Here is a 23,986-nt window from a genome sequence, read left to right on the forward strand (position 1 = left end):
AGGGAAAAAGCAGCAGAGGGTTTGCTGCTAGACCTGGTTTGTAACCCTGCAATGCAGAGGGGAGATGGGAAGTGAACAGCCAAAGGTGCACTCAGGAAAACACCACCTCTCCTTTCTTCCTTCCTTCCCAGTGACTCAAGCTCTTCCTCTTCTGTCCCAGAGTGAGGGACAGAATGATTCCTACAGGAATTCTCATGCTCTCCGAGAGACTTGGCCATAGAGGGATGTCTGTCTGCTCCAGAGAGCCCACCCTCGACACCACTGCTACTTCAGACTGTCTACACTCCAACCTTACACCCAAATCTGCCTTTGCCATGGCATTATTTCATCCCCAAAACTCCAGGGACTCCTCTTTATGTTCTCATGCCCCATCTCTCAGTGCATTGCCTCATTTTGCAACACATCAGCCCTTCCACTGCTGGTGCAAGACATTCTCCTCCCAGGAGGACACCAGTTCCCCCTAAATCTGGCTGCCTACACCCGTCACTCACAGGAGGTAACAGCCAGAGGCAGTGCTGTAGTTGATTAGAAATGTCATAGAAAATGCTCTGATATCCCATTTTCCTCCACAGTCATTTACTTCCCCTTTTGCATAATAAAATTATTCAATTTGCAGTGTGTTGTTTGTAATTTGTGGACAAATTGCAGTGGTGTCAATCACGGAGTAACTACAGAACTCAGAGATAATGTATTAAAATTAAACCAGGATAAGCAATACCAGGAAAGGCGTTCATGCAAAATTGACTGATTTCAATACATAATTAACCAGACTAAAGCTCAGTGTCATGAAAGGAGAATGAGCGGAAGTTCAAGCTGAATTTTACTCCATTTGACTGTAACACTGAGAAGTTTCACTGCACCTTGAGCTTCATCATGGAGTCCTGGCATAACTTGTCCCCTCGGGCAGCAGAAACCTCATCGATCCCGATCAGCTTGGCCTTGTAGCGGACACCGTCACCTTTGAACCTCTTTATCAAAGTGGCTTCGCTGCGATCCTGACCTGCAGAGACAACGTGACATGAGGATACTCACAGGAGGGCAAAGAGAAACAAGTGAAGGAACACAACCAAGCGGCAAATCAGGTCTAACTCCAAACATTTCAGTGGAATTAGAAGGAAATGCTCCCTCGATAAAACCTTTTGGCCTCGCTACCCCAAAGGAATTCGCAGTGGATCTGCTGGCATACAAAACCTCCAGCACACAAATTGGGTTTTTACAGAAGTAAGAGATAAACCTGGATCACAGCTTGTGGATCTGAAAGTCTCAAGCTGCGTCAAGGGTTGGATATTAGTAAAAAGTGTTTTACAGAAAAAGTGATAAAGTTCTGGAATGGCTGCCCGGGGAGGTGGTGCCATCACCATCCCTGGCTGTGTTTAACAAAGCCTGGATGTGGCACTGGGTTTAGTTGAGGTGTTGGGGCTGGGTTGGACTCGAGGATCTTGAAAGTCTCTTCCAACCCAGTGATTCTGTGAATTCAGTGTGAATTCGGTGAAAACTTATGATCTGCATGAGTAGTTTTAATCCCAATACACAGGAGAATTCTACATCTTGCAGACAAAACTCTAAGAGAAACATGCTCCTATTTCCTTATAAAATAACTCATCTAAAAAATACTTACACTATTAACATTTGAAAGGCGAAAAACCAAACACCAAATTGTATTGTTTGTCTGTGGAATACTGATGCTTTAAAACTCCTGGTTCTATTCTTTTTGCACATAAACATACACAGAAACAACATAACTGACAAAGCCTGCTCTGGCAGGTTCTGAGAAACTTAAAAACAGGCAAAAATATGTTTCTTAATAGAAATGCTTGGGTTTTGGATCTCTCTTTTTTCTACTATTTTATTTTCATTACAATAGTAGTAGTAGTATTTTAACTATTAAACTATTTTTATCTCAACCCACAAGTACTCTCACTTTTACCCTTCCAATTCTCTTCCCTGCATGGTGCTTTGCTATATACTCTCACTTTTACCCTTCCAATTATCTTCCCTGTATGGTGCTTTGTTATCAGCTGAGGTTCAACCATGACACCAACGTACCTAAATTACCTGAACCACATGACACCACAACAACTGCATGGTGCTTTGCTATCAGCTGAGGTTCAACCACGACACCAACGTACCTAAATTACCTGAACCACATGACACCACAAGAACCCACAAAAAAGACATCTTTGTCAGGAAAACTTCCCCCCTCCTCTTCCCTGAGTATCTGCAGAACAGTTTTTACTGTTGTCTCAGCTGGAAGAAAAATGTTAGTTAGGGAATCAGTCTTCCTAAAATTGATTAAACATATATTTTGCAGCTGCCTGTGGAATTTTTTGCTAGGATCTCAAAAAAACCCAGGAGTGGGCTGTAAATAACTGCAACCAAACAAACAACAGCCAAAGCACAAAGAAGCAGGCAGAATGGTGAGATATTACACAATTTTCAGTTTCTTGGACCCAGCAGATTTCTCAAAAGAAACCTTCCCTAAACATGGACAGACATTGCTAAAATTTACACTATTGCTACCTAAGGGCTCTGGTCAGATTCTTCCAGCTGATGTAAAAGAATGAACCAGAAACCACAGTCTGTTATAAAGGAATCAAACGTCAGGAACTAGTCTAATTCTACACTTGAAAATTCTGGCCCAAACTTTCTCTAGAGCACATTCCTATTTTAAAGCAATAAAAAAATAGAATCATTTATGTAGTAATTTTATTAGTATATGGAGATTAATATAATCTGAAACTGTACAGCTGTTTATTGGTAAGGAGAAGTACAGAAACTTTGGGGAGAAAACACTATTTTGTTTTGCATTTCTATTAAAAGCACCTTCATTAGCAGTCAACACTTTGACCAACTTTGCTAATTCACACACTTATCAAGTTGATCAACCAGTTAGGTTCTAAACTATGGAATTAAGTCTTTACAATACCATTATGAGCATATATGACCAGCAAAGAGCACTTCCAAATGAAGATATTCAGTTGGCTCCCATCCCCTCAGAGTAAAGCACTGGGAACTAATGATGGATTAAATGTATATTAAGAAAACAGAGCTATTTTAAGCATCTTGAGATCCTCAAGTATGTTTGAGCTCACAAATACTATTTCTTTCAATGAAAAACATCAGCTCAGAGCAATATTTTAATGCCTCATTTGCAGCTTTTCAAAAACAAGGAGGCTCTGAAGTGCTACTGTGATAGTCCAGCAGCCACCCAAGTGTTTCCCTTGATTTCTTCTCACCCCTCAAAGTAACTGAGCAGGGCTGAAACTTCATGCTCCGACATTATCTTGTATTTAAAAGAAAAAAAAAAGGCAAATGAGACACAAGTGATGAATCTGAAACTCTCAGCAGTGCTGATATCATTCCCCAGGGAAACGTCAAGGCAGATGTTGGCACCATCAGCTAGAAACAATGAAAAACCATTTCCCACTTCCAGCCTCTGGAGCGGTGCAGGAGGGAAAACATCTGGAGACACAACAAAGTACAACAATAACAGTGGACTTTTCCATATGTCTTTTATAGTTGCAAAGACATCCTGTTGATTTGCAATAAACACGATCCAATTCCAACAGCTTCCTTACCCGAAATTCCAACTTCACGCCTCCGTTAGAGCCAAAGGCAGCTGTGAGCTGACAGCAGGAGCATGTCAAGTGTTCAAGAGTCTTTTCTGGGTCCAAGTCATGCCTGTGACCCTGCATTCATCTGTTATTTTAACATTTATACTTATTTCAACCTCTGCTGTGTTTTACTGCACGTAACTAAATCCCTGCCATTAGCAGCCCACTCAAACACAACTTACGGCCGTGTCTGCTTCGGCACAAGTCCCATGTCAATTATGACCCAGATTGAGCAGGATGAAGTGCTTTTGGGACAAATGACTGGGAAAAATCATCAGCCTGAAAATGATGTAGATATTTGAAACCAGGGTGGAAGCTGCAAATTGCTGGAGACTACAAACTCATCTGTGAAACCCCAGAGCATATGTCCCGTGCAGAGCACGCAGAGCGCACACGCACGCTGCCCTATATTGTGGGTCAGCCATCTGCAAGCCACCACTCCTCAGCACACACCCACATCTCCTCTGATCTGCATTCACCCATATTCCCAAATTCTGGCGCTGAAAACTCCCTACCTGCTTGGGAAATTACCCTGTGACATTGCCAGTGCAGTTGATTTTGCAGCACCCATGAGGTGTGTGAGATTTATGGGAGGGGTTCATTTCATTTGAACCCTGGACACTTTGGAAAGTAGATAGTCCAGACTGTCATAAACACTGAAACAAAAAAGGGTGGGGTTTTGTAATGACAGCTCTTGAATGAGGTTCTTTCTGTATTTAAAACTGCGTAAATAAGAGATGCCTGAATTACGAGGCTGTAATTCTTCCTAGGTTTCAGAGGAGGGGGACTGAGAATATTAAACCACTAAACCAGAGGCTGTGCCCATGCCAGGAACATGCCCAGGGAAGTGAAACTTCCCTTCCATGTAACAAGCAGAGTGAAGCTTTGCTCCTTTGCAGCTTCTGCTTTTACCAGTGGAGCTCTGCCATCAAGCTTGGCTCTCCAGCCATCCCTGCCACCACACTGGATGGGTCCCAGCCTCTGGGAAGGAAAATTATTCTTGATACAGGGATTCACTGCCAGAGCTGTTTTATTTCAATACTGTGAAGCCACATCCTGGGGTTAGGTAACATCTCCATGGTTCAAAGAGGACAGACACCTGTGAAGGTTTTATGGAACACTGAGGTTTGAGATCAGAAATCATTATTAGGCCATGATCTGCAGCAAAACTGGAAGCCCATGTTTAATGACAACCACTCCTGTCTCCACAACTAATTTCCTGAAATCTTGTTTTAGCAATTCCTGACTAGAGAACAGCACCCATGCCAAATCACTCTGGGTAAGCAGCTGATGTCCATTGGAGCTGTTCACCTGCCCTTCCACAGGGAGGAACATCCCCAGAGTTCTTCTTCAGAGGACCAGTACCTTTACACCATTCTAAAATGATCTTAAATTAAATGTCTGTATCACAACTATTTGAGATCAATGGGTGCTTTCCAATGGTTTGCTCTAAAATGCTTTCATAGTGTTTTTCATAAGCAGAAGGATTTTCATAAGAAATAACCCAAGCATTTGTTCCCATGTCAACACAAGCAATTTACAATCCAAAATGGAACAAGATTATCAAAATTAAAATCAAGTTGATTCTCCTGCCACAAATGGAGAAAAAAATGCAGAAGCTAAAAGCCCACTAAGAAGTCATACAAATTCAGTTAAAAAAGGTGATCACTTTTAATTAGAAAATGTGCTGATCTTGATCCAGGGAAAGTTTTGTTTGCAGTGTATAGATTTCTAATCCTCAGAGGCCCTTAAAATGTAAATGTATAAGTGATTATTTCATTTTTATCTACTTTTGTGGATGTCACCACACATCCTGGAGCCACACGTGTTCCAGCTGGACGCCCTGCTTCTTTGTGAGAAGGAAAACATGACCTCTGCTGCAGAGCTGTGACACTGCACTTGGACCTTCAGCCTTTTAAGAGAACAATAAATGCCCTGAGCTGGGTGATGCAATGTGCTCCCAAGCTCCCATCTAAGGTGGAGAGAGGCTAAACAGCATGATCAGCATTAAGGTACTTTATCCATCTCACTAAAGCTACTGTAGAAGTCATAAACCAGGTTTGGAATGCAGTCAATAATTTTTATTCAAGGCACTACACCTTAATTAAACTGAGATTCCCTCAAGCAAGCTGGAGACAGCCCCAAACCAAACCCCAAGTGCTCAACCCACATGCTTTAAGTCCAGTCAGTCCCAAGGGGCGACTGGCAAGCAGTCCAAGAGGGAGAGGAACCATTGTAGAAGACCCAGGATGGAGCAGCCCGAGCTGAATTCCAGAGGTGCTCCCAAGGCTGTAACCAGCAGCAGGCATTGAGGCTCCTTGGGAAGTTGCACCATTCCCTGCCTTTGCCACCAAGAGAGAGAGACGTGTTTGTGCCAGGTTATGTGGCTCTGACACTGCTCTGAAGTCTGCAGCTCACCCCAGGTTTGCTTCCCAGGCAGTGTGTATTTTAGCCAGTGTTCCCTCCTTTATCCTCACTCATGGTACAAGCCAAGGATTACACTTGATTTCAGCTCTCAGCCCTACAGAACACCAAGCTAACGCTGTATTGATATGCTAAAGTTTAGAGCAAACATTGTTCATCCTCCCAAGGGCTCTGTAAGAGAGTGTATTTCATAAATAGAAAAATAAAATAAAGCAAAGCCTTGCTGCAGTGAGAGCACTGTTGCTCTTTCTGTCCTGCCCACAACACACTCAGCATTCCTGGTAGCACCCGCTAATCTAAACCAATAACCCTGGAAATGGCTATATCCTTTATTTAAATGTGTGAAGCCCTCAGGGCATAATCTGAATTTCTTGATTTTACGACTGTAAAATATATAATGATATTATCACCAAAGTCAATAACATGCTCCTGGCAATCAATTCGCTGAAGAACGACACAGCGCTGTCTTTTCTTTTCTACTTCTTTTCTAACTAATAAACTGTCAAAGTTGTATCCATTCAAATTATGCACACATTCAAATTATAAACCTGAAATAACACCTCCTCCTGTATCACAGGGCTGAAAAACAATCCCATACACACTTATAAACAGCTTATATCTTCCTGGGGCAATTAGCATTTTTATGGGTTTTTATGGCATCAACGCAGCGGAAAATACAAACCACTGTGGTGCAGAATGACCTCTAAGATGCCACACAGACTGAAGACTCCTAAATTAATTGCTAAGTGAAAGGTATTTCCCATTAGCTGTGCATATATATGCACCTAAACACAGATGTATACATGCATAATCTTATCTATTTGTGCATATACGCACACATGATGCACAGGTTCATTTGGTGTCAATTATCCCAAGAAAACTCACAGCAATTTTAATCAACTATACATTTCCCTAGAAAAAAAAGCCCCTAAGTACATAAGCAGGTGTAAAAGAGAAAATACTCACATGCAATTAAATGTGCCTTTCAGTACAGCAGGAACTAAAAGGAACCATGAAGATAACTCTGATTACAGCACATTTTCCTCAGTGCCTTCACAGAACCTCAAGACCAACACAGAGAGCTCAAAATGATCCATCACACAAAGGGATGGATCGTGATACCACAAACCCAGGAATTCTTTCTTCATAACCATCAAAAAGTTCAGTGCAGAATGTTGATTTGGGGTTATAAAGCCGAGAACCCCCCACAAGTTCTCAGATTCTCCTGGCACCTGTTAATCTAATTCTTGCAATTTTCTCCTAGAACTGGGAAACTTAAGAGTTGCTGGGCCATTCCTCACTGTCTTTAGGAGCACAGCTGCCCAATCCTCTTGTGGGCATCCACAGATCTACCACAGAAAAAAAAATCCTTTTCCTTTTTTAACATAAACATTTTAGAGAAGAAACCACATTGCACCTAGCAGTCTGTGTGCTCAGAATTGAACTTATGGTGTCAGCACTAGCATTCTTTTCCTCTGCCAATACTTCTCAAATGAGCTTCTTGCAATTAGCCATTTTAAACTCTTTTTTTTCCTTTAAAAAGGACAGATACTTGAGAGTTTAATTTCAAGATCAATACTTCATCTCAAGTGACCAGAGCACAGTCACAGCACGATTTGCTCATGACATCAAGCACTGCTGTCATTTAAATGAAGACATTGGATTTCACACTTTATTTCAGTGATAAAGGCTAATCCCTAGCAGCTGAAGAAACCTACTGATGGAGTGAAATACAACCTGTTTATGTGGACACCACCCTAAAAAAGCAGGTTAAAATTTTGTGAGGAGTAAGCACCTCTTTCTATGTAAGTGCCTGTACAAAAGCTTGGTGAGTATATGGGCACACCCTGAGTGCAAACTTCTCCTTTCATCAATTGATAGGAAATCTCCTAAAAAAGTCTGCAAGGTGTTGTTCTGAGGTGCTTTTAATGCCCCATTTTGACAGCAATACAATTTGTCCTGAACAAAAAGATTGAGAATACTTCCACAGAAAATGATAAACCACGTAAAGAGGGGACAGAGAAACCACTCCAAAGGCTCAATGAACTTCTATTATGGTTTAATTTAAAAACATTACCTCCAATTTTAAGCACAGATAAAGGCTCTCCAGGAAAACTCAATCATCATTCAGGCTATCATCTCAGCAGTACTCCCCAATTGTTCAGCGCTGCTGTTCACAAAACCTCAAACTGAGGGATTTTATGGCTTCTGGCATTATTAGCCTGAGAATTACTGTACTCAAAGGCACCTACACAGCCCCACTCCTAGAACCAAGTGTCCTCTGCAAAGAAATAAGATGTTCCCCTATTATTTGCCGTCCTTGATCAGATTTATAAGCAGAGATGTTGTTCATCAGGTGACAGCGACTGCACTCGCCACGTTTTTATCTTAACACTTAATGCAAGATGAACACAATGCACATTTTTACCATCTCCAAAGCAACATGGTTGCATGGACTGGATTAAATTATCTATTTACACCGCAATGAAGTCCATGTGAGTATGTCAGGGTAAGGTCTCTGCTATTTATAGAGGAGGCCTCAGTATAAAATAATGTTTGATTAAAACTTGGGACAAATCTCAGTGATGGAGAGTCTGGGTCGAGCACCCGGGAGAAGGCAGTGATTGAGCACCCAGGCTCCAGGGGCAGATGACAAAGCACTCATTTTCCTTTTAGCCAGAAGGCTCACTGATCAATTTTATTTTCTTAGATGGTTTTTGAGATGACAGAATATGGGCACATCTTCAGACACAGAAATGACCAAAAGCTGAATGTAATTAAACTTCCTTTCAGCCTCGGTACCATGCAAGGCTTCATAAATCTTTGAAAGTCATTTTGTAAAGGAGCCTTTTGCAGGCCGTGTGTACAAGCAGCGGAAATTCCAAATTCTACATTGATTTAAAGTGAAATGAGACCCTGCAATAAAACTTCATTTTGGGGAACTAACCTTGTTCAGCAGGCCCCAGAGAATGATCAGAAGTGGAACCAGGAAAACTTGGCAGTCCAATTTCTGCGGTTAGAGAACTAAAATAATGTTTTCTGGACAACCAGAGGGGAAGGGCAAAGACAGGTATTTGTGGACTCTCCTCTTAGGAGACGGAAGATAGTCTAGCAATCTTTGTTCACCTAATGTTTTAAAGCTTGGGTAAATGTTTAAATCAAACAGACATCAAAATGTCAGGTACATAAAGCCCTTGGGAAAACAGGGTCATCAGCTGTTTCATTCCTTACCTGCCTGCCTGGGAGTCAGTAGTTGTTTCTGAGCTAAAACCAGCTAAGAAAAGGTAACTGATGTTACAGAGATCCTTAATTTGCATTAATATGTGCACTGCATTTGGATGGGGCATTGTAAAAGCCCAAGCACTCTGAAAACCAAAGGACCTGTTACAGCTGTACTCACATGAACGAGCAAAACAGTCCCAATGGGGCACTCAGCTGATACCATCTGCTGCCAAAAATCTCTGTACACGACTTCCAAAGCAGCAAGGAGAGCCCAGTCCATAGGGGCTGCTAAATAATGTATCATTTCCCAACCAAATCTGAACTTGTTGGGGCAGAGGAAAGTCAGATAGAATTGCCTTTCCTTTCAAGCTCCACCACAGCACAGAGAATCACCTTAAAGCAGATGAAAAATTGGCCAACACAAGGAATACTGATCATTTACAGATAAGCATCTAATTAATTATTTTGGTATGTGAACTTGCAACAAGATCCACAGAGTTGCTGGATTTCCCTGATTCATCTTTAAATCCTACAAAATTGTGAGAGCTCAGAACTCATGAAAAAAATAACCAAGCTGCTTTTATGTGTCTCCTTATATCTGGCTTTAAGTATATAGTTTTCAAGAACAATTCTAATGAGACTTTCACTAATCCAGGACACAGACACACACATGTTTACACATGGTGCCATAAAGTCATGTGAGACACACAAATTCACAATTTACACTTCAAAGTCTACAAAATATATTCTGTTGATGAGCCTACCAAAGAGTTTAGTTTTTGTTATGTATAAAGAAAGGGTGAAGAATCCATTCACTTCATACAAATACCAGTTTCCTGTGCTGCCCTAAGATAAATGTTAATTCCCCAGGACTATAAAAAGAGCAAGTTAAGAAAAGGTTATGCTCTGCTGATTAACATTCCCAAATTTCTCACACGTTCAATAAGGGAAAAAAATCTTTCCATTCAAGATAACTAATTACAGCCACTAAAGTCCCCTAAGACAATAGCCTGTAACAGCTAAAGCAGGAGGACAAAACCATTCATTGATTCACACTTCACCCTCTCCTGTCACCACTGTGGTCCCCCCTGCACCAGTGCTGTGTGCAGGCACAGAAATGGGGCTTTGCACCACACTGGATGGTGCCAGAGCCACCTCTCCCCTCCCAGCCACCCCCTTTGTCAATGCAGAAATTCATCCTGCTGAAGGCTGATGTCAGTGCTCTGCAGAACGTGCTTCACACCAGGCTGGGAACATCTGCAAACTGCACATCTGGGGGCTGTGCTTGTGTTCCTTCACTGGTTTCCTTTGATGCCTCTGGTTTTAGCTTTTCTATGTTTCAGATTCTGTGCTGCTTTAGTAGGTAGTTCTGAGCGTCACATGAGGGGATGGTGAGCTCTGCACAGAGCAGGGAGACAAAACAATTCCTGCTCCAGCTGGGCACCAAGGACAAATGATCCAAATCTCAGCCCAAGAGCACAAACAACAGTTTTGACCAGTTGTCCATTTTGTGACCATTTTGGTTCATCTTGGGTGCAGCCCTGGCTCTTGTGCTGACCAAAGTGGATCCACTGAGGCCTCCTAATAAATCCCTACTTTATTCTTTAACTCTGTCCAGCCTCTGTTCTAGGTCAGCCTTCTCAAGGCATCACCTTCCCCAGCACAAATAAAGTCTGCAGAACAATCCTCATTTTCCTTCCAATGGAATTAGCGGCCCTGGCAATTACATCTGGATTATTAGTAGTTCTGATAACACTGGTGTAAAACACACCTCTGGAATGTGCAAACCTGCCTTAAGAAGCTTGTTCCAAGGACATGGCACTAAAGGCAGCACATGGCCTCAAAAGTGAACTATTCTCCCACCCTACAACACCTATTATCATGCAGAAAAAGGAAAACAATGAAAGTGTTATGCTAAAAAAACCCCAAACAATAAATAGGTGTCTAGAAATGATCTTACGATCGCATTAACCCAATAAGAAAAGCAGCTGCTATTTATTTTCTGTAGTCAAATGGAAATACCAGTATTCACCACATGGCAGTCAACAACAACAACAACAAAAAACAAACCACTCTTTCCCTGCTGAAATTGTTCACATTTTGTTATCCAATGTTTCAGGAAGAAAATTATTTTCATTTTGGCTTCCCACTGCCTCTGCAACATCGGAGAATGTCTCTCCCTGCTGCAAAAACAATAGGAGGCAAAGAGGAAAGCAGCTTTTTTCCTGAGACTTTGGGCTAAAAAACACCATCAATTTCAAAATTACAACAGTGGCAAAGTGCTTCTTTCAATCTGGTCCTTTCATTTTTGCCTCCTGCTGCCGTTCCTATTGTCAAAGTGGCAGCAGGAGGCAGGAATGAAAAGACTACTGCTGGCAGTCACCCTTGGGCAAACTGCTGACAAGAAGTAAAACACCCCTGCGCCAGAGAGGATTCCAGAGGTAAGAAATTGGGGTTTGCACATCTCTGGTGCGTACAAAGCCACGGAGATCAGCACATCAGGACAACTCCTCTGCTCCTGGAACCGATCAGGCATCAAGGGGCCAAAGTGGGCTGGAGCTCAGGAAACTGAGAGTGAATTGTTGGGAAAGTAAGGAAACACAATAAAAAACAAATCAGCAAACCCCATCAGCTAACTCTGCGTCAAGTAAGAGGAAAGGAAACTTTCCCCAACTGGGAAAACTTGGAGACTTTTTCAGCTGTTGAGCAGATGGTTCGAGTTGTAATGGCACAAGGACCCACCCAAGTGACCATGTCTGAGTCCAAAAAGCCTACTGGTATGTCAGAAGAAGCAGGACCAAATACCCAAGCCGAGTGCCAAAATTTTTACATATTTTAACACATTTGCTGAGCCACCTGCAGAGCAGTCCAGTGTTTTAGAGCTGGTCACTTGAAGAGCAACCAGAAAGAAATCACTACCAACCCTCCTGCAAACACTGCAAGCCAGAGAGAAGCTCCCAAAGCAGTGACTGTGACCAAGCCAAGTAATCACCTCTGTCTCGTGCCCTTGGGTGAGGCTTCCAAAGAATCCAAATTCAGCTGCAAATCAGTGTCCTGCAAACAGGACTGTCTTTTGAAGGGATGCCTTTATTCCCTGAAAGGAGGAGCTCCATCCCCAGCTGAGCAGCACCTGAAGGGGTCTCTGCTTGCAGCCCACAACGCTGGGTCTGGCAGCTGGGCACTGCAAGGACGACTGAACTGCATCTTTTTTTGGAAGAAATATGGGTGCTAAAGGGACAGTTTAACCTAATTCTGGGAAGTTTTAAGCAGCTGGAGCAAATCAAGATAGAGGATAGGAGCTGTGTCTCAGCCTGGCCCTGCTTCAGGCTTGGAAGAGAAAAGGTCTGCCAATATTATACACGTGGTTTTACTACCTTTGTGCTAACAAGGGTTCATTACAAGAGAGCAAAACATTCCCCCGAAGACCTTGATGGAAAAAATCTGAACAAAGTCGACTTCATCTGCAGAGATTCTTTGAAAACAGAGAAAACAACCGGGAAGCGAATAAAGAGGCTACTAAAATGGAATATGTTATTATCTTTCATTGCAAGGATTTTATAAAAGGATGGTTATCTTTGCTGAAACTGAGCCATGAAAAAGGTACTTTTCCCCCAGTAAAAATAAAAAGCATGATACTTTACAAATAAAATCACTATTATTACTTGTGCTAGAACTGAACAACAAAAACTTATGAAGCTTGAAAACTCTATTCTGTGCAATAAGCACCTAAAGTGTTTCATCACCTGTGTTTGTTAAAATAATAAAGGAAGATTATTTTTTTACAAGAACCCATATAAACCTAAACTGAGAAGGCTCTTTTCCCAAGGTCAGAGTTCTCTGTTAACTTAACCTATAGAAAATCCTTGTCATATTAACTGAAAGGACACGCAGATAAAATCAGTCTGCTGAAATCAACACTTGGCATAAGGAGCAGCTGCAGGGGGGAAAGTAGATTCTATTTACACCATCAAAATATTACCAGATTTTTACAACATTATTATTCCTCTTGCAGTTGTGCTTATCTCCTGAAAAGACCTGTCTATTTGGTGTAATACTCTCATTATTTGGCTGCTGATACTATCAAGGTTTGCTGGCTATTTCTACCTCTAACAGATTTTTCGAGACCATGCTGAAAACACTGATCAAATGATGCAGGAATCCTTCTCTGGACTGCACCCCAAGGCCTCCTCAATAACTTGCCTATAACTTACTCATTTACAAACAAAATTCAAAATTGACTGTGTCTAATCTCTGTGCAAAAAAACCAACAATCTAATAATTTAATGTCTGTATGCAGCTTAGAATATTATAAGATCGGGCATTGCTGTGCCAGGTTAGTCTGCTATTAGCTGGGGGATTCTCAAGCATCTGTCATGCAAAGTAGGTCAATTTCTAGCCATATAATTCTGATTATGTCAAAATATTTATTCATGAGTTTTCTAATTCAACGTACTTCAAATAAGTCATATTTATGTGAAGAAAAAAAAAAAAAACAAAAAACAACCCACATCTAAATTATGGTTGTTAACAACTGGGTTATCACAGCTTCAAACATTCTGCTAATCCTGAGACGTGGAGAATGTTTTTTCCTTGCAATGTACTATGTAGTAACAGAATTGTTTTCATTTCCTATTTGCTGTTATTTTTAGTCTGGTTTCTCAAGGAAACAAGAGGAACACAGCCAGACACTCCCTGGGTGTTATGTGGGAATGTGCAGAGCAATGAAAACCCCCATCTTCCCTTCTCGTGCTTGGATTAACACGTGAAGCTTCGGGCCAATTTCAGTCAAGTCTCATCTATATTATCATTTGTGCACTTTACCAGGCAGGGGGGAATAGCTGGTGCAATGGAAGAGAACCATCCTATGGATGGATGTGCTGAGGAGAGGCCTCACTTGAGCCTCATCTTTCCTTGGAGCTTAGATCAACATGAAAACCAAAGACACCAGGCTTCCCTGGTTCCTCAGTGCACGAGAGTCTTTCCACCAAAATTCAGAGATTACCAGGAGGAAAGGGGCATGGATTTATGATGGATGTCATTATTTACATGCTCCACAAGATCCAACTCCTCCCAGGGAGAGATCAGGAACAACTCCAAGCTGCAGGCAACACTTCTGCAGTACCAGGGAGATGGAAAAGTTCACAGATTCATGGAATCAACCCATCTGCCATCTTCCACTATCCCAGGTTGCTCCCAGCCCTGCCCCCGGTCACCTCATGACCCTGCCAAGCCCACCTCTGACCAGTTGGTCACGTAAATTCAAGAGCAAAAACAACTCCAAGGTTTTCAGCATTGTTGCAACCAAAGAAAAGGTCTTCAGGATCTCCATTTCCTTCATTGCACTGACCTGGCTGCAGCATTCAGGTTACCTGTGGATTTCTCTTGCTTTTACCAGTCCTTGCTTTTATCACCACTCACATGCCAGATTCCACACTGTACCCACCGTATCCCTATTAAATATCCTTAAAAAGGCTTGGCAGAAATAAAAATCTTTTAACTTTCCTTCCCAACTAAATGCTGCCTAAGCCTACACTTCATTTTTTTTTTTTAATACACTGCCAGGAGGTACAATGGAAATTGTACAGCACCATCATCCCTGAGGCAAAAAACGATGAGCCTAATACTTGTCTTTACTGTGTTTTCTTTCCTGCCATTCCAGCACCACACTGGGAAGAGAAAATGAAGAGACAGCACTCAGCAATGCCCACAGTGAGGTGCAAAGGACACAGAGGCCATGTGCACATCCTCCCCCTCAGTCACCTGCAGCAGCTTATCTGTGTCTAAGATTCTTTACTTCCAGGGCAGAGTGGAAGGAATGGCTTTACATTTCATCAGTTTAGAAGCTTTCCCTGAACAACAGAGAGAGTTTAAACCTTTTTGTGGTCACCTCTGTGCAAGACCAAACCATCAAGTTGCCTTGATACACCTGAGCTGGAAAGGCTGCACCTGAAAAAATCATGAGAAGATGAAATTCACCAACCATGCAGCTCTTTTTCTAAGATTTTAAATAAAAATATGTGTTTCTGGGGACCATTTTAAGAAGCTACGCACTGCTCTTGAGCCCTCTAACACCTGCAGGAGCTGCACAAAATCACTGCAGCCATCATTCCCATGTTGGCTGGAGCATGCACAGAGCTATGTTCTGTCAGTGACCTTTTTAATCAAAGTGAAGAAAAGGGGAGGCATTAACACTTTTAAATGCTTCAATTTGCCAGGGTCCTAATATTAATTTCCTAAACATTCTTCCACCCGGGTAATTAAACCACGATCTGTGCTTCCTCTGTGTGGCTTTTTTCTCATGCAGGGATTTAAATGCTATGTTTTGTTTCATCTGTAATTGTTTTCCTTTAGACCTTTCTGGTGGAGTCTGTGGGCATTCAGTGTAATCTGATTGCTGATTACATCCACAGCATTTATTTCAAGGCCTGTTTGCCTGGTTTGAAACAATCACAATGGTGGCTAACAAGTCTAATCTCAGAACTATCATTGAAGAAAAACTCTTTCAATGTTTAAATGCCAGTTCCTTCTTCAGTCACCCTCCTACATGATGCCCCCCACAAAAACCCTATTTGATGTCAAAAGCATTAACACAGAGCCTGAAATGGCTGATCAAAATATAAATTTAGGTGTTAAAACCTATTTCTACTGTGTATGTTTTATAGTAAGGAGACTGCTGTTATGTCAAAAACCCTTCACATTTTAGAAAAATTAACAATGCAAGACAAGGCAAGTTACAGCAGATGTTGTCAGATGAGGAAGACTTCATCCTTGGAATCGTATTTTGACAGGCAGAAATTTAAAAATCACACAGAACTTGGGCAAACTCTGACACTGGTGGTCTGTGCTGCCCATCCTTCAGTCGCACAAATTTCAAGTTCTTTGCCTACAACCTTCCTTAGGAAAATGTGTGGGTTTGATTTTCTCTCAGATGATTTGATTCCCAGCTCTGGGGCCCTCAACATAAGAAGGACTTGGAGCCAGTCCAGGGGAGCTCACAGAGATGCTCTGAGGGCTGGAGGATGCACAAAAAGGAACCCACACGTGCAGGACTGGCCTTGGTCAGGACTGAGCTGACTAAATATCCGTCTGAATTATGCCCCTGCTCATCAAAGGAGTTAATAATTGCAGACAAAACAGGATTCATTTAATCAGCCATGTATTTCTCTGATTACCACAAACAAAGAAACAGGATTGTATGACAATTTGGAGAGCTTGGTAAACTTCAGCAGTGCCTTATAATGAAGCCTTGGCAAAGAAAGAAGTGATATACAAAGAATTTTCACACTGAAGTGGTGTAAACACAGCTTCCACTTTTAGAAATGTATCCTAGCAACTCATAGGAATGGTTTTAAAAGACAGCTGGACAAAACCATAATTTGGAATAAAACCAGATGTAATTGCTAAACCAGCAAGTCTGGTGGTCCCAAGCTGGTGCTGCAGCACCAGCTCAACTGTGATTCAAGATGTTGAGGAAAGAAACACCAGGAAAAACAGATGTTTGAAAGCTAACATCTGCAGGATCCACCAAAAAAGATGCATCAGAGTTGGTGGGAAGGGTTCTGAATTTTATATTCCTTTGTTACTGACATAGAAAATCTCTTTGGCTTCCAGTAGCAAGGCCTGCTGGACATGTACCTCCTGTTTCACATCTGCATGACACTAGACAGAGGTGCAAGATGCACAGCTGGATTTAATGTATCAGACGTTCACTCAATTCCATTGCAAATAAAAAAAAAATTATTCAGTTTTTCAGGACAAAGCTGAGCGAAGGGACTTGTATAATAACACACAGACCTTGATTAGATAACCATAATTCAATAGAGATATTCTGCTGACATCACCAGCAAGAAAAAAGGTTCAAAAATCAACCATGAATGCAAGAAGAGCCTAAACTGTGTTCCAGGTTATTATTGCGACTCCACTGCATTGGCAGTGGAGATAAACCATATTTAGATACAGCTGGTCATGTTTTAAAGCCCTCCAAGAAGCTCAAACACAAGAGCAGAGCATCCCATTCTTGAGATGGAAACAGAACAGCTCCCAGGATACGCCCAATTCTGCTGTGGGAGATTGTTTTGCTTTCCAACCCCTGTTTACATGTGAACTACAGCACATGGCACACAGAGAATAATTAACTCAGGCTGTAAACTCAGATACTGTGGGGTTATCTTAGTCATAAATCTCTGCAACTGCAGCCAGAAGTGGCTGTGACACAGGTGAGCCCAGACTGGATCCTGATCTGGTGTTCAAGGACTGAGCAAGAGATTCTTGGGGGAGGGGGAAGAGTTGGGGCATTTTTAGGGTTAAAGTTGGTTTTTAACCAACACCTACCATACATCCCCCTGGGCAGCTTAGTCATCAAGGAGAAGGTGTGTTATACTGAACAACCAATGGGTAAGATTATTTTTAACCAGCATAGATACATATAATTTCCTCAAAATTTACATTTACGAGTTTCCTAGAGGCTACTTTTCCATAAGTAACATTAGTTAATTTTCAGTCTCACACAGCATCCTGAATATTTGAAGAGAGACTCAATTTCTTTGATTTTTCATTTCTCTAAAGGTTGAGTTTTAACAATTCTGTTATAAAGTTTGTCAACAGATAAATTTTACCAAACAAGATATACACAGACTACAACATAATGCACATTTCATTTTGTTTCAATTGATAAATATACTCCTCCAGATTGCACACAAGGGGTCAAATCCAGAAATCTGGTTTTGGTTCACTGAAAAGGAGTCCTGTATTACTGGTTTTCCTCTATGGATTGTTTTATGTTATCAACATTGAATTAGATCTGTTTTGTTGCCCAATTATTCAATATCATGCTACCTTTCATGGCTTCACTGTTAACTTTCAGTTCTACTGCTCTGGAGCTTATTTTACTCTTAGTGAACATCCCTGCCCCTTTATCTGGCTTATGGTACTGCTTCAGGGTGACTGACTTCATCATTTTATGATCCCTTCCCCTCTTTCCCAATTCATGTATTTCTTCTGAACTTTAACACTTTTGCACTTCTCAAGAAAAGGGGAATAAAATAAGATGAAGATTAAACTGAAATTCAAACGGAGAGCAGCCTAGCCAACACTACATTTGGATTTATTTTGGGAAAAAACCTTAAGATCTTTTGTTCTAAATAGAGTTACTGACCTAGAAACATATATTCATTTCTGGAAATAAATCAGAATTCCTCCTATGTTAATCTAATTGCACCAGTGGAAGCTAAGTAGTCCCTTAAGTAATTTAAGTTTCCTTATTTGAGGGGGAAAAAATTAAATAAAAAAAATCAGACCTTTCCCATCGCTGAGAGTGTGTTTTGTAGAACAAGCCAGTTATGATTAATTTCTCTGTTTGCAGTAGCAAAGGCATTTTCCTTTAAAACTGGAATAGGTGTGAGCAGACAGTCTGGTTTTTAGGGAGCACTGCATTAGCAAGTGAATAACACCGAAGTATATAACACAGTCTAGGTTTGATTGCCTGCTTTTGTTTTACTGTCACTGTCATAAAAGTTCCCCACAAAATCTGCTGATTTCTGAAATGCAGAAAGCTCAGAAACAGGAACCTTTTTCTGGAGGCAGCTGCAATGAAAGAAAGTGAAAACCTGAAGGAATTAATGATCCTGCTGCGTTTCCTACCTCGTGCAATCATGAAGCTGTTTTATAAAAGGGCAGCGGCGCCAATCATCCAAATCATCCCTTTTCCTGCAGTGCTGGTGCTGGAAAAAAGGAGGAACACTTGCTCTGTGCTCAGGAAAGGGACACAGCCCAGGAGGGTTCAGGGGGCTGCGCCTGGAGCCAGGGATTGGAAATCGGAGCAGGAATTCCTGTCACAGAATTCATTCAGGCCTGTGATGTTTTGTGAACCCCTTTCCCTCGCTCAAAATATTCTCTACAAATATCTCTGGGTCTACAGTAATTACCTGGGGATTAGGAACAGCTAATAAAACCCCTCTTGAAAGGCTGGATGAATTTGAGATGATATCAAGGTTGTGATGTGCCTAAGGGAGCAGAAGCATCCTTCTGATTGTAATTTAATCAACCTTGATTAAAAGAAAGAAACATTTACCTGAATCCCGTTCAATAAATTTTGATAAAAGTCTCCACTCCAGCAGGCAGCCAATCAATCTCTCCCACCTCCCATGCCTCCCATAAACTCAGCTCTCATCTACTTCTGCCCCAAGAAGGCCAAAGGAAGACACAATGGTGGAGTACATGGCTAAAACCCCTGAAGAATACTCCTAAAAACCAAAACCCACTCCAGCAGTGCTCCTGAGAGACACAGCCCTGACTTCCTCTTTCAATACACTCCAAATCCCAGTGCTGGCATTTGGGATAATGCTTCCTTAGAGTGGGGATTTTTAGCCAGCAGAGCAGTACTGATGCATTTGCAGCAGGTTCAGCCCTCAGCACCACTGCAGGGATGTAAAATCAGATCTGTGACTCAAAGGATTCTCCTTCTCTGACCCTGCAGCAGCAGAACCACCAAAAAGCTCCTGGCTTCCCACAGCACCTGGATGAAGTCTTCTGCAGCAGCAAACTACCCTTGATGAAGTGTTCCCCCAGTAACCATCTCCAAAGAAAGAGTAATTGAAATTAGCTCCTTTCTCTCGTATGCTGCAGCTGAGGAGACAACAGTAAATAGTAATTATATGTACTCTTCCCAAAATATCGAGCCTCTCAAGTTCCAATTATTTGTTCTCAGATGCACCAGAGCCCACCACCAGTGTAAAAACTTCTTCCCACCATTTCTTTCAGTCTTTGGAAAAAAAAGCCTATTCAGTGAAAAATCTAAGGATGCAATGGATTGAATATGATGATTATTCCTTATTATTGAACATAATTAGCTTATTACTTCCGCAGAGTATCCTAATTATTGTAGGTGTTACTAATTCAGATAACTAGGGCTTGATTAGGTTAAAGTTATTTTTCCTACTTTAGTCTAATAGTTCCTTTTACTTACATCAAGATCCCTAAGCTGAAAACACTTTCAAAGAACCCAAAATAGTAAAAAACCCACTTACTTTCCAAGTGACTGGGTAGGGAAATAATGAGTCAGGGCTGTTTAATCAGAATAAGTCCTAGCAATGGACTGAATTGTACATATTCTTCACACAATTCCTGTAAGGTTTTAGGCCCCAAGTTTAAATAGGTCAAAAAATAATAGCACTGAAAATCAAACAGGCTCTGCACACAATAAAAATTAACATATTGCAAAATCACCTTCACTAAATGCAAATGGGAGATGAGACTCTGAGATGCTTACTCCAGTATTAATTTGAGTGTTAGTGCTGATGAACTGAGGTGCTAATTAACTTGTAAAGCTATCAGTATTTGGCTTTAACTGATTGGCTGTATTACAGAAATCCTAGGATGCTCAGAACATGTAAAAAAAAGAAAAATAAAGCTAAAAATATTTAAGTTCTCACTGTTTTGAGACATTGCTGGTTTTTAAAGCAACAGAAGGGAAATCCAACAGATAAGAGCTACTTTGCAAAATAATGAAGTGAATTAAATTAAACTGTAGCTTGATGAAAATTGGTGAAGAAAACAGCACTAATGATGCTAAGAATGGAATATAACATCTCTCTGCCTGCACCACACATTCCATAAGCACACTGTGCACATAAAGCAATGCAGTGAGTGCAATAAACATAAACCACAGCAAAGAAGAGAATGTGCACTTTATATTAGGCAGTATACAGAAACTCAGACCAATTATGTACATAAAATATTGGTATATGCTTCACACAGAGGTGAGTGGAAAAAAGAAACACGAGGAAAGAGCAGGGCAGCAAGTGACATTTTCAAGATGAAGAAAGCCCAAACCAGAACAACAGGAACTAATTAAAGAGCACATGGCATAGCAGGCTATTCCCTCTCTCTTACCTTGTTCCAAAACCCCTACAAAATAGATCAGGCAGCATCAAATGAGGCAGGAGATCATTCACATTTTTACTCTCTGCTTGCTTAAATACCACCACAAACTGACTGCCCTGAAGCTCTTGTCTCAAACACTTTTCCCCTTTCCTCTTATCTCCTCAGTTGGATACAGAAGATTCCCAAAGAGGCACTTCCACATCTGGCACATAATAAAGTTTAACATCTGGGAGGCACCTGCTGGAAGTCTGGGGTGATGATTCTGGGTAGGAACAGTAGCCCCACAAGCTGGGATCTGTCTCAGAGCCTGGTAACTCCCCTGAAAACACAGCACTCTGCAATTAGAACGCAGCTAAAGGAAGGAACCCACCTGTTTCTTGATCATTTATGCACCATTTTGTGTTAATTAAGGATCATCTATACCAAATTTTAAACCTGAATGTCACATAGTTAATAATGAACAGAAAACAGTCACTAGCTCAGGAAAGAAATATATAGGGAAGCCAATTAGCAGGGGAAAAAAACCCCTCAAAATTGTTAAATACAGATCCTTAAGTGTCTTATTACATAAATAGTTAATTAAGAATAATTTACAGAAACAATTATCATTACCACATTAACACTAATTGTTCTACCCAGGAAGACAGCATTGTATAAAGCAAGATTGCCTGCCTGTTACTTCAGCACATAAAAATGTCAAGGGACTTCCTTTGGTCTCCTTAATTCCCTTCCAGTCTTTTACCATCTCAAGACAGAAGGGCTGTAAAACAAATCCAGAAAATGGGGGTTAACATATTAAACACACCACCTGCCTACTTTTATTGAAATAAGTCAAGTTTCCTATTCAAAATACTCCTCCCTTTTCCCCCCTTTTTCATATGAAAATATGTCACTGACAACCCTGCCCAGGAAAAAGTGTCATCGCTAATACTGCACGGATAACAAGTAGCAAGACTAAGTAAATAGGAAGAGACATAATTATGTCTACACACAGTTTAAATCTTGAGATTTTAAATTCAATGGAAAAGTCTTCAAAGAGGGGAAAAATCTAAACAACGGTGGATATAAAAGGGGGGGGGGGAACTGTCAGAAATTACACGCAGGAGGGATGAAAAGGCGGCTTTCTGCTCACATCTCTGATTCCAACATTGTTTTCTCCAAAGCTACAGACAGAAATAGGAGCTCAGTGCATGTACCAGGCACAGGATCTGGCCCTTCAGCTCAGAGCTGCTGTCCCTGATTGAGTTGAATTTAAGCTTTCTTCCAATTGCCTCTCTGCCAGCAGCTTTCCCTGCACAGCACGTCCTGCCTGCGGGGCAGGGAAGGAGGGCAGCTCCTGCTGCAGCCTGGCCACCACAGGGATTTCATCTCCACGGGATCCTCCTCCCAAAAACCAGCCACCTTCTCACCCACGAGGACCCCAAAATCACCTGCCTTCCCTCACAGATCTGCTCCAGTAAAACAGCTGGGGATGTGAACACCTCCTCTGGGATCTCAGGTATCACTAGAACTCCAAAACTTTTTTCTAGGACAAGCAGGGCCTCTGAGATTGGAACATTTAATCATGTGTCCCACCAAACCAATCAAAAACCCCCATTAACAATATCATCACTACAACAATGGCCCTAAATACAGCACCTTCTATTTGTTCATTTCAAAGGCAAACCAACCCTGGACATTTCAAATAACACAAAGCTACAACCCAGCTGGGTTTTCCTCAATCTATGCAACCCCCTCCTGCCTGCCTCTTCCAGAAGACAAAAATTAGAAACAGAACATTTATTTTCATTTAGACTCACTTTTCCTCAATTGCCATGCAAATTAGAGGCAGGTGTGGAAGAGAAACAGATCTTTTAAGATCCTAACTTCTCACTTTCCACTGCAGTTACACACAGGCAGTACTAAGAGCTCTGTACACCTGCAGCAACCTGGAGAAACAGACTGGGATAAACACTACATATATTATGCATAATTATCAGTGTGAGGGGCTAGACTCAAAGTTCTTCCCAATCCAATGATCTCGAGAAACAGAAAGTTTTAAGTTGCTGATGCAGGAAGACAAATCAGTTTCATTTAGTAAGTGCAGCAGATCCTGATCCCTCTGTACATTTTGTGTCAAGCACTCAAGTGATGATTTCCAAGCTTATAGAAGGGCTGGGTAACTGATAGCTCCAAACTCAGCACTAGATGCACTTTTCAAACTCAGTCTACAAAAAAACACTAACCCAGTTTTTCCTAATTATGGCTCAGAGAAATTCCAGGGTGGCAGCAACCTCAGCAGGCTGGCCTGTCACACGAGAATTACCAAATTTGGGGCTTTTGCTAAAACAGCTTGTAGGGATTAAGCTTTTCTACCTTGAAGCTGAGTTAAATAAATGCACCATCTCATCAGAAGAACAAAGCAGACTTTAACACTGTTTATGTTAGTGCTGTCATTCCAAAATTCCTCAGCCTTAAGAAAGGCTGCAGAAACATGAGCTCATTTATACCACAGTACCTGCTCTCAGCAAGGCCAGACAGGGCATTATCCTCTACAAGCTCATATTTTGAATAATACAGCAAAATTGAAGACTGAACACTATAAAAGGACAATTTTACAATTTTTTATGTCTCAAAGCTTTCTTGTGAATGCTAAAGCTGTATATGTCCAGCTGCCCTATGAGGGAACAGCAGGAACCTCACAGGGCCCGTTTACCCTTGCTGACAAACAGGATTTTCAGGCCAGCTTGTTACTAATGATTCTGGATTAAGATCAGACAAAGCTGTGGGGCTACAGAATAACAAGGATAACTCCTGAAAGCCATTCCATGGCTCTGGTCCTGGTGCCAGGCTCCACGCGAGGCTCC

General features: G+C 41.5%; 1 protein-coding gene across 15 annotated transcripts in view; it reads right to left on the bottom strand.

Moving 5' to 3' along the window:
• Positions 1 to 23,986, bottom strand: part of DAB1 (DAB adaptor protein 1) — a 409,388-nt gene that overhangs the window by 54,038 nt on the left and 331,364 nt on the right. For all 15 annotated transcript variants that reach the window (XM_039711669.1, XM_039711665.1, XM_039711666.1 and 12 more), the window contains one exon: positions 861 to 1,000. In XM_039711669.1, coding sequence (XP_039567603.1) covers positions 861 to 1,000 — 140 coding nt within the window. The remainder of the gene's footprint in view (positions 1 to 860; positions 1,001 to 23,986) is intronic.

Source organism: Passer montanus, unplaced genomic scaffold, assembly GCF_014805655.1.
Source record: "Passer montanus isolate IOZ18808 unplaced genomic scaffold, ASM1480565v1 scaffold25, whole genome shotgun sequence".
In the NCBI taxonomy this organism is placed as follows: Eukaryota; Metazoa; Chordata; class Aves; order Passeriformes; family Passeridae; genus Passer; species Passer montanus.